The 15994-nt window shown below is 56.1% G+C and overlaps 1 protein-coding gene across 41 annotated transcripts in view; it reads left to right on the top strand.

The window, feature by feature from the left end:
• CAMK2B (calcium/calmodulin dependent protein kinase II beta) overlaps nt 1-15994 on the top strand; it is a 106770-nt gene that overhangs the window by 58808 nt on the left and 31968 nt on the right. For all 41 annotated transcript variants that reach the window (XM_078342339.1, XM_078342333.1, XM_078342340.1 and 38 more), the window contains exons 3-5: nt 2871-2930; nt 6917-6971; nt 11210-11275. Coding sequence is in view for 37 of the 41 variants with exons in the window: in XM_054237040.2 (XP_054093015.1) it covers nt 2871-2930; nt 6917-6971; nt 11210-11275 (181 nt within the window). In the remaining 4 variants the exon portion in view is untranslated. The remainder of the gene's footprint in view (nt 1-2870; nt 2931-6916; nt 6972-11209; nt 11276-15994) is intronic.

Below are 15994 nucleotides of genomic sequence, written 5' to 3'. Positions count from 1 at the left end.
ATCAGTGTCAAAACTGGGGGAGGGGAAGTTAACGAATAAAACCAAATTATCCATAATCCGGCCACCAAGAGTGAAGCACTGTATATGATGTGTGTGTCTGGGTGTTACCAGCTTATGTCATGGTTTACGGTGTTCAAGTGGCTCTCTGAGCGCTCACCCACCGCAGCTGCTGGGAGGACGTGGTCGAAGTGCTGCTGTGGGTATTAAAGAAAGAGAGGCAGTCAGCAACCTGTGTGGCCGCCATGGGTGGGCACCCACATAAATAATTATCTCCCTAAAACGTGCTCAAGAATACGTGTCATCTTTGGGCTAGGGCTCAGCTGTTGGCGATGTTTCAATAATAAAACATGGGTATGTAAATTATATGTGTCCCAGGAGAATGGGTTTCTAACTGCATCTTTCTCCTGATTTGGATTTATGATTTTGTTTATTTAACTCTAAGCAGGTAATTGTTCAAAAGGAAACTGTGTGCCCTGGTTCCACCGCCTCTCCCTCCTAGGCCCTCCTGTCCCTCAGCCTGGCTCCGGCCCACGTGCCCCGTGGCGATGTGTGATCCCGCCTTGGACCCTGTCCTGGGGGAAGATTAGCCATCAACTTTGTTGGGACAAGTTGGAAAGGTGGAATGTGCATTGTAGCTTAGAGACATGAGTGTCATATCTGAACCTGGGATCTGCACTGATATTATGGAAGGGACGCCCTGACCTTATGAGACACACTGAGTGCTGTCTGATGTTACACACGCGTCACAAAAAGCGGGTGTGCGCACGGAAGCAGGGGCGGGGAGACCCTACAGAAGTGCTACATGAGAGTGCGCTGTACTGTTGGTGAAGTTTTTCTCTAAGTCTGAAAAATGCTCAGAATCAGTTTAAGAAAGACACTCGGAAGGAAAAAAATAACCCTATGAACTCACCATCCTGCACCCTGAAAGCCCTCCCTCCCCCCGCCCCAGAGGGAGGGGGGTTGGCAATGTTGCAAGAGTTGGTCCCTTGCTTTCCGCTGGAGTTGGGCCTCCTGCGTGGGCCCCTCTCCTCCCCAGGTATGTCCAGTGATGCTGGGTTTTGAGCTCCATTCACATAGGAGAACAGAGCCCATGCCATGTGTATGCTATTGTGACTATGTTTGATTTTTCCATTCTGATGCTGACAGACACTTGGGCTGGTTCCAGTTCCGCCATCACAAATCCCTAAGGCTCCTGGCACCTCAGCTCCCACTTCAGTGGGAGGGGAAAGGGGAGGGAGGGAGGAGCAGGGACTGGGGTATTCTGGAAGACTGTGAAGTGCTTGCAGAGTTGGGTGTCCAGGTTAGGGAGGGAGCAGGGATGTCCGGGGCTTCCAGCAAAACAGTGGGCCGGGGTCTGACTTCCTCCATGTCACCTGGAGGTTCTGCCAGATCCCTCTGGATCCCTCTCGTGGGATGCCAGGCGGCTGAGCTCGAAGCAGATGGCAGCCAGGTGGCCAGGGCAGGGAGACGAATGCCTGTCCTGGGAGGGGGGAGCCAGAGAATGCCGCTCCCAGGGACCTTCCCATCTGCGGGCGTGGCTTTCTCACTCAAGGCACATGCTTGTTTGCGGCATGTCCTGTACCCCTAGACTGCCACCGCCACACCTGCTCCAGGGAAACTGACCCCAGACATGATGCAGCCAGGCCTCCCTTCCTGCGGGTGGATGAGTTTCTGCCAAGTGCAGGGATCAGAGGTTTTAATTCTTCCCCAGGACAGTTGTGAAGTGGCAGAGCCTCATTCTTTCCCTGCTCCTGGGCGCCACTGGGCGTTCCTGGTGAAGGAGGCATCCCTGAGGCCTTGTCTCGTGTATTAATTATGTGCCCCCAGGCCTTGCTCACCTTTCCGGTGGTGGGACTCAGCACCGGGCAGGTAGAGGGGTTCCAGACCTGCCCCTCCCCAGTCACATCCTCAACTCTGAAGTGCACCGGCCTTTCCTTGCAGCTCCCCACGCTCAGCTGTACCCACCTGTCTAGTTCCGACCTTTGTGCAAATAAGAGCACACTGTGGGTCCTCCTTTGCTGCTCGTTCCCTCCACACCGTTAGGCTGTGGGTGCTGCCCACATGTGGGGCTGGCGGAGGGCTTCGTTGTGTTGTGGTGTGGGACACTGTACGACTGCAGCATGGTGGAAGTGTGGGGTTTTGGGTCTTGCTATTACCATCTCCATCAGATTTTAAAAGCCTCCTGCCTATATTTGAAATGCAAAATTTCTGGCAGATAAGTTGCTCCATCTTTTGGGGGCCAGTGGTGGGGCCACCCAAGGGGTACCAGTCATCTCCATGCCTCCCGTGTCCAGGGATCTGGGCCCTGCACCTCCTGGGGTGGGCGGAGAGGGTTGGGCTGGAGGGGCCACCTCCCGCTTCACCACCAGTTCACTCCTATCCCCCAGGCGAGGCCTCTCTGAGGCTTTCCCCTCCTCCTGCCAGCCAACGTCGGGGCACACACTCACCCCCTCCCGGCCCCATTCTGACGGCCCCTCCGCTGCCTCGGAAGAACAAATTTGGCTTCAGCCAAAAGCTCCAAAGAGTATGGAATTAGGACAAGTAAGTGGGGGATTAAATCAGTGTGCTACAGACTTTGAATCATCCAGGGAAACTTTTAGCCCCGAGTGAGCAGTGCTCACCGCCCGAGTGGGCCTCTCTACCCCAACACAAGCCGGCTGGTCCCTGCCCCAGCCATGCCACCAGTGGCCCAGGGGGTGCCACGAAGGGTATTCCTGTGGCGGGGACACGACCATCACTGTGGGGTCACACAACTCCTCTCTTCGTAGGAGGCCCTGGTACATCCTCGTGGACCTCTCCTGACATGGGTGATCCATGGGTCACCAGTTGCTGGGGCAGGAGGTCACGCCTTGTCTTTTTCTGTCCTCCAGATCACCAGAAGCTGGAGAGAGAGGCTCGGATCTGCCGCCTTCTGAAGCATTCCAACATTGGTGAGCGGCCCTGGGTAGGGCAGGGGGATGGGTCCCCCAGCCTCTCCCTCGCAGCAGCCCCGTCCTGTTTCTCACCAGACTTTCAAAGAGATGCAAAAAGGCTTCCATTTCTTTTCTGTTGAAATATCCCATCAGAAGCCCCTGAGGACATCCCCACTCCTCCCCTGACCTTGAGGACTTTGTCCTGTGTGACATGATTCTGGGGGGTACCCAGAGCCAGGACAGCCCCAACTCAGGGCTCTGGGTACCCAGCTCCACCCAACTGGACAGGTCCCCTCCCCACCCTACTCTGCCCTTTGGGCCTTGTCTGTGGCATTGGTGACAGTGACTGCAGAGGAAGGTAAAGGACACATTCCTCAGAGAGCCCTCCGAAGAGCCGGTGCCCAGCATGTGACCCCATAACACTGAGCTGCCGTTCCACTGAGAACACACAGCAGCCTCAACATTCTGTGGCTTCAAAAAAGCTACAAGATGGCCCAATTACAAAGAAAACAAAGACCCACCAAAGGCCCCAACATGCCATCCATGGGCTGAGAGCCCCTGACTGCTTTCTCTCGCTGGCCCAGGGCTCCTGGAGCTACGGTCCGAGGACAAGTGGCACTGACTCAGAATCAACTGCTCCACAGGGCATCTGGAGCCTGGAGCTCAGGCCTTGCCTGTGTCGGGGAGCAGCTAGGAAACACCCTGGGGATGGCAGCCGCTCTTGGCCTCGGAGGCACCTGTTAGGTGGATCATGGGCCCTTTCCTCCAAAGCTCTGATTAACTTGCCCAGGCATGCTTGTTCCAAAGGGACACCTGGGGCCTAGGAGCCTGTTTGGGAAGCTAGGACATCTCTACACTCACCTTTGCCTGGCTCCGAAGGTCATCAAACCCTCATCGCCTGGGTTAGGGAGCTGGAACCACCTTGCCTTATCTGGTGCTTCACTGATGAGCTAGGCAGAGGGGCAGGTGCCCCACTGGCCCCAGCATGGAAAGCGGCAGCCCCAACTCCAGGGCCTGGGCGAGGCTGCAGCCCCAGATGAGTTTCAGGGTCCTGCTGCTGCAGCTTAGCCCCTGGCGAGATTCACCACTGCCCACCTGTCCCACTGTGTCCAGACTGGACTCTTCACCCTGGTTCCTCTTAGTAACCCAGAACTTGATTTGCCACCTCTGTATGCTACCCACAGTGTGATTTGCTTACTGTTTTTATTTAAAGAGATGTTCTGGCAATTCCCTTTTTTGCTTAGCCCTGTCTGAATTTGCCGTCTGATGTGCCAGTTAGGTTTTCTTCTAAGCCACTAAAATAAGTATGTAACTATTTTTAAAATGTTAAAAATGTTTTTTAAAAAAGTGTCCACATGCACACGGCCCAGACTCCCCACACAGACCCCCAGTGGCTCCATCTGACCTGAGCGACTGCTTCCTGCTGAGGAGGTGGGATTCCCCCCACCGCCACCCCGAGCCCATCCGCCTCTGCCCCACCCCACAGGAGCTGCATGGGAGATGTGTGCCTGAGGGCAGAGGCAGCCCCAACCATGAGGATGGCCCTGCGGGGCCCCCAGGGAGCAGCCGGGTAGCTTCATGGATTACAGGCCTCCCTTGGAGCTGCCGGCTGGGGATCTGGGGGGGCATCCCCTCCATGGCCCCTGGGACCACCTCTGCTCTGAGTGTGTGAGTTTCAAGCAGCATGTCCCAGGTGGGGCAGTTCAGAGGGGTCGGCCTCCTGGGCCCCCAAAAGGGCTTATTGGGCAGCCCAACCAGAAAGGAGTGGTGGGGAGGGGTGAGCATTTTAACTCCAAAGATTTCACAGGCGGCTCCTAGAAGTGGGATATTGGTGGGCCTCCGGGACCACCGTGTCTTAGGGACACACAGGCCAGCCTGGGTAGAGTGGGAGCCTAGGAGCAAAGAGAGGGTCTAGGGGACCTAGTGAGCTGCCACCCTTGCCTTTGGGACAGAAGTCAGAGGGGTGAGAGGGAAAGGGGACACTTGTTTCAGATGAGTGCCTTAGCTGGTGGAGACCCTGCTTGGTGGAGGTCAGCACTGGCTCCCAGACAGCCCCAGTGGGCAGGAGTTGCCCTTGGCACAGGGAGCTGATGCAGGACATGGTCTGGGGAAGATCTTGCTCTTTGAGAATGGGGCTTGGCTGGGCTTGGCATCCAGCCAGGAGAAGGCTGGACGGAGCAGAGAACAGAGTAGGTCTTTCCACTCTGGGCTTGCAAAACCTTCCAGGACTCTAAGTGGGCCCCAGATCCTGGTGCTGAGCATTGGTCACCTGGAATTCTTCACACTCAGGTGATGACAGTGACAGTGACAGTCACAGAGCTATGGTTTTCCAAGTGCTCACTGTCTCAGAACACCACACAGGCTACATAATTGATCTTCACGGCCACCCCATGAAGAGGTGCTATTTATCCCATTTCACAGAGGGGCAGATTGGGGCTTAGATGGGCTGAGAACCTGCCCCGGGTCACACAGCCAGTACAAGTGGCAGGGGAAGGGCCGGCCCTGTATTTTCTGACTCTGTGGAGGCTTCTGGGGCCTGACCTGCCCTTGGTGGAAGGCATTTTGCCTGGGGTTTAGGGACTGAGGAGGGCCATTGATCTGGAGCTGTAGCAATCTGCAGGGTGAGGCCTAGGCTGCAGAGGCCATGTGGAGTTCCTGGATGTAAGGACACTCTCAGGCCAGGCCCCTAGGAGAACCAGAGCCAGAGGAGGGAGGGCACCGGCAGCCAGTTAGAAACTGGGACAGCGCCAGAGCGGGCGAGGAAGGGGCTGCTTGTGCCTGAGGCCCAGGGGCCTGCCAACCTAGAAGAAGGCGGCTGTGCCTTACCCGTTCAGCATCTGTGGCCCAATCTCAAGTGCTGGAGAGCCACGCCTCAGAGGTTCATCTTCCCAGGACTTGAGGACTAGAAGGAATGAGGCTGGTGGAGTACAGGCCCTCAAGCCAGACTGCCCACTGAGTCCACAGCCCTTTTCTGCTTTTTGTAAGCTGCGTGACTGTCAGCTGCTACCAAACCTCTCTGTGCTTCAGTTTCCTCATCTGCAACTCCTTGGGATGGCTGGGGAGGTTAAATGAAATAACACACACAAAGTGCTGAGACCAGCCCTGGCGTGTTGGCTGTCATTGTCCTTGTGGTTCTAGCAATCATCAGAGTCGGCACGTGGGAGAGTGTCCAAAATGAGTCATTCCTAGAAAATATTTGCTGCTTAGTACAGGGCACGTCTCCAGCTCAAGGAGAAACAGGCCTTGGGGTTTCTTGCTTTGTGCTGAAATCACTCACTGTTCCCTCGCCTCTTCCTCCATCCGCTGGTTCATTCATCATACCTTGACCAGCTCCTGCCCTGCACCAGGCAGAGTTCCAGGGCCAGGCATGCCACACATGGATTGTCACGGGAAGTTGTGCAAGGAGCAGGGAGGGAATGATGGTGGTCCACCCTGTTGACCAGCCAGCTTGGAATAGGAGCTCAGGGCCCAAATCTTTGGATGATGCTGCTTCCACCATCATCCTGCCCACCAGCCTGTGCCAGCAGCATGCAGCAGACACGCAGAGCCTGAAGGCTGCGGGCAGCCCTGGGAAGATCTGGGGCAAATAATGAGTGGTTTTTGTCCCAGCTTCTTGTCAAGTGGAGCTTCATGGCAGCTCCTTTCTGGGGGTTGGTGATGTGAGCTGCTCCTGTTGATCTCCGTGGTGTTTGGGAGGTGCTGAGGCCAGGACCAAGAGGGCCTGGTTTCTCTCTGGCAGAAGGAGACAGGTGACCAGACTGGAAGGGCAGGGCCACAGCCCAGAGGCCCTGTGGGTACTCGCTGGGTGGCCAGCTGGCCCACAGGGCCCAAAGCACTCTGCTCAGCCCTGCCCTCCAGCCTACCCACCCGGGCCCTCCCTAGCCCAATCCTGTGGGCAGACCTAGGGCTTACATAGTGGGTGGTGTGCCTGGACAGGTATGGAGGCAGGTAGGGGGTGTGTCCTGGGCTTCTGCCATCCCCTCATGGCTTCTCTGTTCCCACAGTGCGTCTCCATGACAGCATCTCTGAGGAGGGCTTCCACTACCTGGTCTTCGATCTGTAAGTTCCAAAGCTGGGGACTCTTCACCTGCACTCACTCCCGGCCTTGGCTCAGGGGGGGATCTGCAGCCTCCTCAGCCCCGGGGGAATAGTCTCAACCCCTCAGGCTGGCCACTCCCTTGAGTGTGCCTCTGCGTCTGGTCACCTTGCTCCACGCTGTGCCCCGCCCAGCTTCCCTGCCTCCCTCGCCTCTCCTCATTTGCTTTGCACTGAGGTTACTGAAGCACACAGAGGCGGGGCTGACTTCCCGGGCCTTCCCTCTCCTCCACACAGCACAGGGCACCCTGGAGGCAGTGGGTGGGTGGACCCCAGAGGAATCGTCAGCAGCTGCATTCACCTTCCTTTCCTTGGTGCCCTCATCCCGGCTGGACTGGGGCCCCACTGGCTGGCATGAGCGCACGTGTGTGTGTTCATGAGTGTGGCTGTGAAACGTGAGCATGTGCACATGTGTGCGTGTGTGTGGGTGTTTGCACATGGGGGCTGTGAGCCATATGGGTGGGGTTGTGCATACATGTGCGTGTATATTGGGCGAATGTGTGAGTGAGCGTGTGGAGGTGTGTGCATGGGGTTGCATTGGCACAAGTGTATGCATGTGTGTTTGTGTGCATGTATGTGTATGTGTTTGCATGAGTGTGCCTGTGTGTTTTATGAGTGTGTGTGCGGTAGCTCAGTGAGAAGGTGTCTGGGGCCGATGCCGCCTCTCACTTCCTGCCGGATTTAGAAGCAGTGATCTCATCTCCCTTACTTTTGACAATTCCTGCTAAGCAGTGCTATATTTAGCTGTCTGTGAGTCAGTGCTGCTCCAGGACCCTGACCTGGGCAAGGGCCCATAGGCCTTAGCCTGCCCCTGTGGCCTCCAGACGGCTGCACAGCCCAGGAAGCCCGGCCTTGGTGCTATTACCATGGTTACCCCAGGTCCTCCCCGTGGCTGCTGTGAGCCTGCAGGCTGAGCAGAGATAGGATGAGCCTGCATGGAGGCTGCCCTCTCAGCTCCTCCTTCCTCAAGTAACAGACATCAGGCCATGGCACATGTAGGCCTGAGGAGGCCTCTGTCCACATGGGTTTCTCTGGCCTAGTGAAGCCGAGACTGTCCCTGCAGGGGCTTGGCCAACTCTCAGATTCCCCTACATGGTCCCACAAGACACCAACTCACATCACCAGCCGGGTGACTGGAGCTGACCCAGGACACAGTTGCCAATGCCTGGCCGAGGCTGTGTCCTGAAATGTCTGTCCTATGGCCCTGGGGAGCTGGCAGGCTTCCTAGCACACCTGTGGGCCTCACCACAGCTCCACTGGCCTCTTTTTCCAGGAAATGGAGAGGCTGGGGGTGGGGGTCCTGTCCAGGGACCCTGGTGGCCAACAGATGGCTGCATGTGTTACAGGAGCTGGGGAGGAGAGAGGGTGGTATGTTAGTGCATGTGTGTGCCCATGTGAGAGACTCTTGTGTCTCCTGCCTTGCCAAGCACATGCCAGGCAGGTGTCAGGGAGGCCCTGAGGCGGCTGGGAAGAGGAAATTGGCTGGTGAGTCAGGAAGGACCCTGCATGTCTTCCCCATAATCCTCCATGGCCCCTGCGCTGCGGCCAGCCTCCAGGGCAGCAGAGGGGCAGGACAGCAGTTTCTGGGGTTGGCTGGCATCACCTTCAGGAGGCCCCGTGGTAGATTCTGGGAGATTGACAGATATTCCGACTCCTCTTACTTGGGAATGTCACAGGGCTTGAGGACCAGGCCTGCAAATAGAGGGTCTCACACACACCTGCACACCCAGAGGACAGAAGCTCCCACAGGCGCCATGGCTGAGGACTAGAATCAGACATGTGTCCCCCACAGCCTAAGGAAAATGGAGCATGGGGTCCTATGTGGGCCCTTTCAGACTAAGGAAAGGGAACACCCAGTCCTTTAATGCCCTGCCAGGTGCCAGATGTGGGATTTGATCCTCCTGCCCAATGCACATGTGTACACACAAGCACACATATGTCCAAACATGCATGCTGACACACATGCACACACTTCTATACAATTACACAAGGGCACACACATGCACACATGCAAACCAATACACATGAACATGAGTACAGACAGACACACAGACACATGCATGCGTGCTCACATGCACAAGCCAGGATACATGTACACAAGGGCACCCACAGGCACCCACACATGTGAACACATGCACGCACACACACACACCCTCACACAGATAGGCCAAGCTCAGGAGCCAGGCTGGATGACCCTGGGAAGGGCACCCGTCAGCACTGTTTTGTTTCCTGTGGTCGGTGTGGTGGTTGATTGGTTGCAGAAGCTGCTGGCTGTGAGGAGTGAGAGGAGAGGCATGCAGAGGAGCGAGGGAGGGTGAGCAGAGGTCTGGGCCACATGCCAGGTGCAGCTGGGGGGCACAGAACTGCAGAGCCAGTCAGGCATCAGAGGCAGAGCTCCCGCCCCCAGCCCCCAGCTTGGACAGAGAAATAGCGAAAGGAACGCTCAGTCCTTTAATGCCCTGCTAGGTGCCAGGGACCTGGGTGTCTTCCCGGTGCGATGCCTCCTCACGATGCTCGAAGGATTTTGAAGAGATTCAATGGGATCATCAGGGCATGCACTTAGCTGTAGCAGGGGTGAGCCAACATTCAACACGTCCTCGCTTCTCTTTTTCTCCAGTGCTGAGAGCACCCGCACGTGCCAGGGTCAGATGTTCAACAGTCCCCACTCTCTGGGTTTTCCCTGCTGTGGACCAGCCCAGCCCCAAGTGCTGGGCCAAAAATGAGGAAGACCTAAGTCCCACTTTCCAGAACCAAGGGGGAAAACTGCAAGGCAGAGAGGCCACAGCACCTGGGCCCTGCAGCAGAGCAGGCATGGGGATGGGGAAAAGGATGCGGAGGCAGAGGAGGGGCTCAGGCCCCACAGGCCCACCCCACGCTTAGGGTCACAGGAGTGATATGGGAGCCTCCTCAGGGGCGGGAGCTTCTAGGGGAGTCTTCCAGCAGACTCAAGTAGGCCGAGTGGGTGAGGGGCTTGGGCAGACCTGCCGAGGGCTCCGTCCTACTCCCCTGTGGTGCGTTCAGCCCTCCACCTTTTTGTTCCATGCCCACATTATCCGACTCCCAGGAGCCCTTCACATTGAGGCTTCTGCTCACAGGGTCTATCCTGACCTTAGGGCCTAATGACTACTCACTGGGTGGGGACACAGAGCAGAGTGGGCAGAGACCTCCCCTCTGCCCATCATCTCTGTTCTCCTCCTAGAGATGGGACTTTGAACACCTCAAGACCACGGCCCACAAGGGAGGCCAGATTTAGGCACCGTGTCTTTGGGCCTCTGATTCTACTCGAGGGCCACCACTCTGGCCCTAAGTGCAGGTGGGGGGATGTTGAGGAAGGGAGACCAGAACTTCTCAGACTTGGAATTTGAATCATAAGGCCTGGGTGTAACAGCGCAGACCCAGAGACAGAGCTCCTGCGCTGACCACTCTGGGCAAGTCACCACATCTTTGAAACTTGTTTTCTTATCCGTAAGTGGAGTATAATAATGGCCAGTGTCATAGAGTGGTTGTGAGCCCTGATAGGTTAAATGTCAGTATAGATAAGTAACCACTGGTAAGCTGTCAGTCCCAAGTGATGATGGTAATATGGTAGAGGTGGTGGTGCTGGTGATGGTGGTGGTGATGATGATGGTAATGGTGTGATGGTGGTGATGGTGGTGGCGGTAGTAATGATGGTGGGTGATGGTGGTCATGGTGGTGGTGATGATGGTGGTGGTGATAGTGATTGATGATGGTAGTTGTGATGGTGATGGTGTGGTGATGATGGTGATGCTAGTGATGATGCTGGTGATGGTGACATTACTGATGATGAAGTGATGATGGTGGTGGTGATAGTTGTTGGTGGTGATGGTGGTTGGTAGTGGTGGTGATGCTGATGATGCTCGTGATGGTGGTGGTGATGGTGGTGTTGGTTGGTGGTGATGGTGGTAGTGAGGGTGATGGTGGTTGGTGGTGATGGTGGTAGTGAGGGTGATGGTGGTTTGTGGTGGTGATGGTGGTGATGATGCTCGTGATGGTGGTGGTGATGGTGGTAGTGAGGGTGATGGTGGCTGGTGGTGATGGCAGTTGGTGGTGATGGTGGTGATGATGCTGGTGATGGTGACATTAGTGATGAGGGGGATGATGATGGTGGTGGTGGTAGTAATGGAGGTGACAGTGTGACAGGGGTCTCCAGAATCTGTGACCCCTTCATGCTTCTCCCATAGGGTCACTGGTGGGGAGCTCTTTGAAGACATTGTGGCAAGAGAGTACTACAGCGAGGCTGATGCCAGGTGGGTGCAGAGCTCTCACACTGTCCTGTCCCTCTTCCCTTATACCCTCCCCATCCCTCCCACACCCACTCCTGCTGCTCTTTCTAACCCATGTCTGTTCCTGTGCATCCTTGCTCACCCACACCCCAGGGCAATGGGCATGAAACCAAAGGCAACTTGTAACCTCAGCACAGAGCCAAGAGGCCACCTCTCCTTCATACCCAAGGCCCTGTTCAGAGGGCTTGGCCCTGGGTCTGTTGGCCTCCCAGTGTGGGGATGGAATGGAGGGACTTGGGGTCCACCCAGGCGGAAATTCCCATGGACCCTAGGCAGCCCTCCCCACAAGGCCAGCCCTCCCTGTGGGGATGAAGAGGGACAGATGGTCTCAGAGATGGCTGTGTGTGGCCTGGCTGCTGGAGACCAGATTGAGGAACGGCAGATGTCACCTGGGGAGGTGACAGGGTCCTGTTCCCGGAAGCATAGGCCACTGGTAGCCTGCTGTGGCCAAGGCCAGATGCCACCCTGACCCCTGACAAGGACGTCTTTCTTAACAGTACATCTCACCTCAGGGACAGCTGATGGTGTTGCTCCCTGCCCACCATGCTCTGCCTGCCCTGCTCTTTTAATACACAGAGATGTGTATTTAAAACAAAACAAAACTGAGACCAGGCATGGCAGCTCACATCTATAATCCTAACACTTCGGGAGCCAAAACGGGAGAATTGCTTGAGGTCAGGGGTTTGAAACTAGCCTGGGCAATATAATGAGACCCTCTCTCTACCAAAAACTAAAAAATTAGCCAGGCACCATGGCACCAGTGCACATCGGCTACTTGGGAAGCTGAGGTGGGAGGATGGTTTAAGCCTAGGAGTTCCAAGTTGCAATGAGCCAAGATTGCGCCACTGCACTCCAGCCTGGGTGACAGAGTGAGACCCAGTCTCCAAAAAATAAATACATAAATAAGGCTAACAGTGGACCACTCTAGGTGGTGAAATTGTGGATGATTTTAAATTTGTGTCTTCTTTGTCTATTTAAAAACTCTTTTTAGGCCAGGTGTGGTGGCTCACACCTATAATCCCAACACTTTGGGAGGCTGAGGAGGGTGGATCACCTGAGGTCAGGAGTTCAAAACCAACCTGACCAACATGGGGAAACCCCGTCTGTACTAAAAATACAAAAAACTAGCTGGGTGTGGTGGCGCATGCCTGTAATCCCAGCTACTCGGGAAGCTGAGGCAGGAGAATCGCTTGAACCCAGGAGCTGAAGGTTGCAGTGAGCTGAAATCGCACCATTGTACTCCAGCTTGGGCAACAAGAGTGAAACTGTCTCAAAAAAAAAAAAAAAAAAAAAAAAAAGCTCTTTTTAAAAGAGTATGTATTACTTTTCTGATCCAGAAAAATGAGTATTTTTTTTTTAAGTAGCGGATTGGATGTGACTTGCCTCTGCACCAGTAGGAAGCCTTGCCCATCGTCACATGGCCTGCATCCCTGATGTGCTGTGTGAGCAGCTCTGGTGCCACTGGGTCTCCCCCAGAGCTGGACGGGCAGAGGGACAAGCCTGGTGACTCTCTTGTCCCCAGACTTCTGTGGGGTTCAGGGCACTGGCTTCTTTTCTAAGGACCCGTGAGGAAGGACTTTGTAGTTTGCAGAACAGCCTAGAGAGGCCTGTGCCTTTGGAGTGGGGGAAGATGAGGTTTTCCTTTATATTCTACTTTGAAGAAAAATAGAAAGTGGAACAGAGCCCTGTACCTCTGCTCTGAGCTTCTGGGGTGAGATATGTCACAGAGCATGCTGCTGCCTGCCTGCTGGCCAGGTAGACTCGAGGGTCTCTGCTGGCCTATCCAGACGCCTGCCAGGCAGGTGGGACCCTGGGGTGGGCCAAGTGCCGTGAGGGGTGGACAGATGCTGGGCAAGGGTAGGGGCATGTGGCCTCCTAGAGCCTCCCATTGGCAGATTGGATCCCACACCTAGGCCTCAGGAGTGCCTTAGACCACAACCCAACCCTCCCCACCCCCACCCCCTGCCCCTGCACCATCGCAGGCCCCTCACTCCCACCCTCCTCTTCCCCTGCCCCCCTGCTCCCTACCCTCTCCTAATCTCCCTCTGCCTCCTTCTCGATGTCCTGCGGCCTCCAGCATGCCCTCTGCTCCTGTATGGTTGAGGGGTCTTTGTGTTCATCAGGTTTGGGGAACCCACTCTGGGGGCAGCTTGAGAGTCAGCTTCCCTGGAATGCTCACCCCTTGCTGCCCCGGACGGAGGCTGGGATGGGGCAGCTCCAGCCACGAGGGCGAAGGGGTCACATGTGCCTTCCTCATCACACCAGGCCAGTTCCCTCCAGAGTCCAGCCCCTCTGCCCAGTCCACAGGTGCAGCCTTGACTTCTTGCTCAGCATTCGATGGGCACACAGCACCCCACACACACCCACAGCCCCTCTCTATGGCAGGCTCTGGGTGCCTGCTCCTGCTTGAACCCCAGATCTTCTGCTGTGGGCCCGGGGGCCACAGAGCTGGCTTGGTGAGGTCTGGAACAGCCTCAGGGTGGGCTCGGGAAGGGAGAAGCAAGGGGTTGCTGGGGTCCTCAGGAAGTCCCAGGAACCTTTGCCAAAGCAAATTATCGTGTTCCCTGCTCTGACCTGGGTCTCTCCACTTCCTCCCAGAGGACTCCTGATGCGAAGGGCACCCCTGGCATATGGAGTCCCTTGGAACCAGCCAGAAGAGATGTTCTCTTAGAAACTCCCCTGCCTCCCTTGAGGGTTTGGGGCTCAAATGGAGGGTGTTAGGTAGCCAGACTTGTGGGGAGATAGGGGCACACAGCCTGCTTCCTATGGAGGGTGCCAGGATCTGGGCAGTGATTTTGGAGGGTGAGCTGGAGAGGGGACAGGGAGAGTGAAGGAGCCTCCTGGGTAACCCTTCCTGGGTTGGCCCCGCTGGTGCGGCAGCCTGGGCACAGGGCCCCTCCTCAGGCTTCAGCAGCCTCGGGCTCCTTTTCTTCTGGGTGAGCCTCGTGCCCTGCCTGAGGCTGCCTCGGCTTTGCTCTGTGTGTGTGAGCTTCAGCCTTCAGGCAGTGGAGCCCGGTGAAAAGTCTGACAGAGGTCCCTGTGGGCTCCTACCCCACAGGCATCACCACGAACTCCTAGGGCAGGACTGTGGCAAAGGAGGGGGCTTGACCTACCCCAGGGCGGAGCCCCACGGCTGAACAGTCAGGGTTGTGCTGAGACAGAGATAAAGGACAGGCACAGGATAGGATGGGCTGAGGCCTCCGGGCGAGACCCGGACAGGGAGGTGCCTTCCCAACCACACAGACGCAGCGGGGCGAGAGTGCCAATGCCCTGCCAGGTGCCTACCTAGGGCCTGGAGCTGCTGCCTCTGGGGCAGCTGATGGATTTCTGGATGAGCTCATTCAGGAACAAGAAGAAACAGGACAGACACTGCTTTTCCAAACTCATTTCTAATAAATAAGGCTGGAAATTCCTCTTAGGAGGAAGTAGGTCTTCTTTTGGAGTTTATGGGGAAACTGAAGAGTCTCCATGGCTTCTTCAAACAGGGAAAGCTAAGTTTAAAACATTTAGAACCCATTAAAAAAAAAAAACCTTAAAAAGCAATGTGGTGGCTGGGCACGGTGGCTCACGCTTACCATGCCTGTAATCCCAGCACTTTGGGAGGCTGAGGCAGGCAGATCACAAGGTCCGGATTTTGAGAACATCTTAGCCAACATGGTGAAACCTCATTCCTACTAAAAATACAAAAATCAGCCAGATGCCCTGGCGGGCACCTGTAGGTAGTCCCAGCTACTCTGGAGGCTAAGGCAGGAGAATCTCTTGAACCCAGGAGGTAGAGGTTGCTGTGAGCCAAGATTGTGCCACTGCACTCCAGCCTGGGCAACAAAAGCAAAACTGTCCCCCCCCCCCCCAAAAAAAAGCAATGTGGCTTTTGAAAGATGGCTGAAGGGACCCTGTGCAATGCTGACCGTCCCTGGAGGGGGAGGAAATCAGAGCCCAGGCTGAGAATAACATCCCGAATGCTGCTTGGGAACAATTGTAACCTCAAAATGACATCCTAACCTGTCCAAAACATGAAAACAAAACAAAACCAATCCTAGAGGAGTCAGCCTTTTCTAGAGAAGACAGCGATGCAAACAGAAGGTGAGGGCAGGTTAGACGGCATGAGTGACCGTGAGGTCTCACATCCTCCAAGGGCCATGGTCTCAGATTACACCAGGGCAAGAGCAATGTGAGGACGGGTCCCTGAAGTGCAGGGGCCGCCCTGAGCGGGCTGTCCCAGGCTGGGTGCTTGTCCCATCCCACCTGCCCTTCTGGGTGCAACCTGGCTTGGCCTCATCTTGGGGACCTCTGACTTACTCAGCCAACTCGTCCCTGACCGTGCATTTGCAGGACCTGGAGCCTGCATGACAGTGGACGGGGTGGACTTGGTCTCAGCCACACGTGCCAAGTCCCCGTCATACCCTCGAGGACGCCATGGAGAGGCGCAGATCCAATGCTGGCCCCACAGTCCCTGTATCTCTGGCATTGGTTTGGGGCCCTGCACCTCCAGCGGGGGAGGCCAAGGAGGACTGGGCGAGCTGGGGTGATGTCAGCTGGGGAGGAAGGAGGATACAGGGTGTGGCCAGAGCTGCAGCCAGGACTCAGTAAGTCTGAGGCTGAAAGAAGGTCATCGAGGAAGGTTCAGCTCTCGCCCTTAGCAGTAGCTTGTGAGGTGCATGTGGTGTAGGCCGAGCCCCTATT

Source organism: Callithrix jacchus, chromosome 11, assembly GCF_049354715.1.
Source record: "Callithrix jacchus isolate 240 chromosome 11, calJac240_pri, whole genome shotgun sequence".
NCBI lineage: Eukaryota > Metazoa > Chordata > Mammalia > Primates > Cebidae > Callithrix > Callithrix jacchus.
The sequence above is the reverse complement of the archived record's forward strand: the minus strand, read 5'-3'. Positions and strand labels throughout refer to the sequence as shown.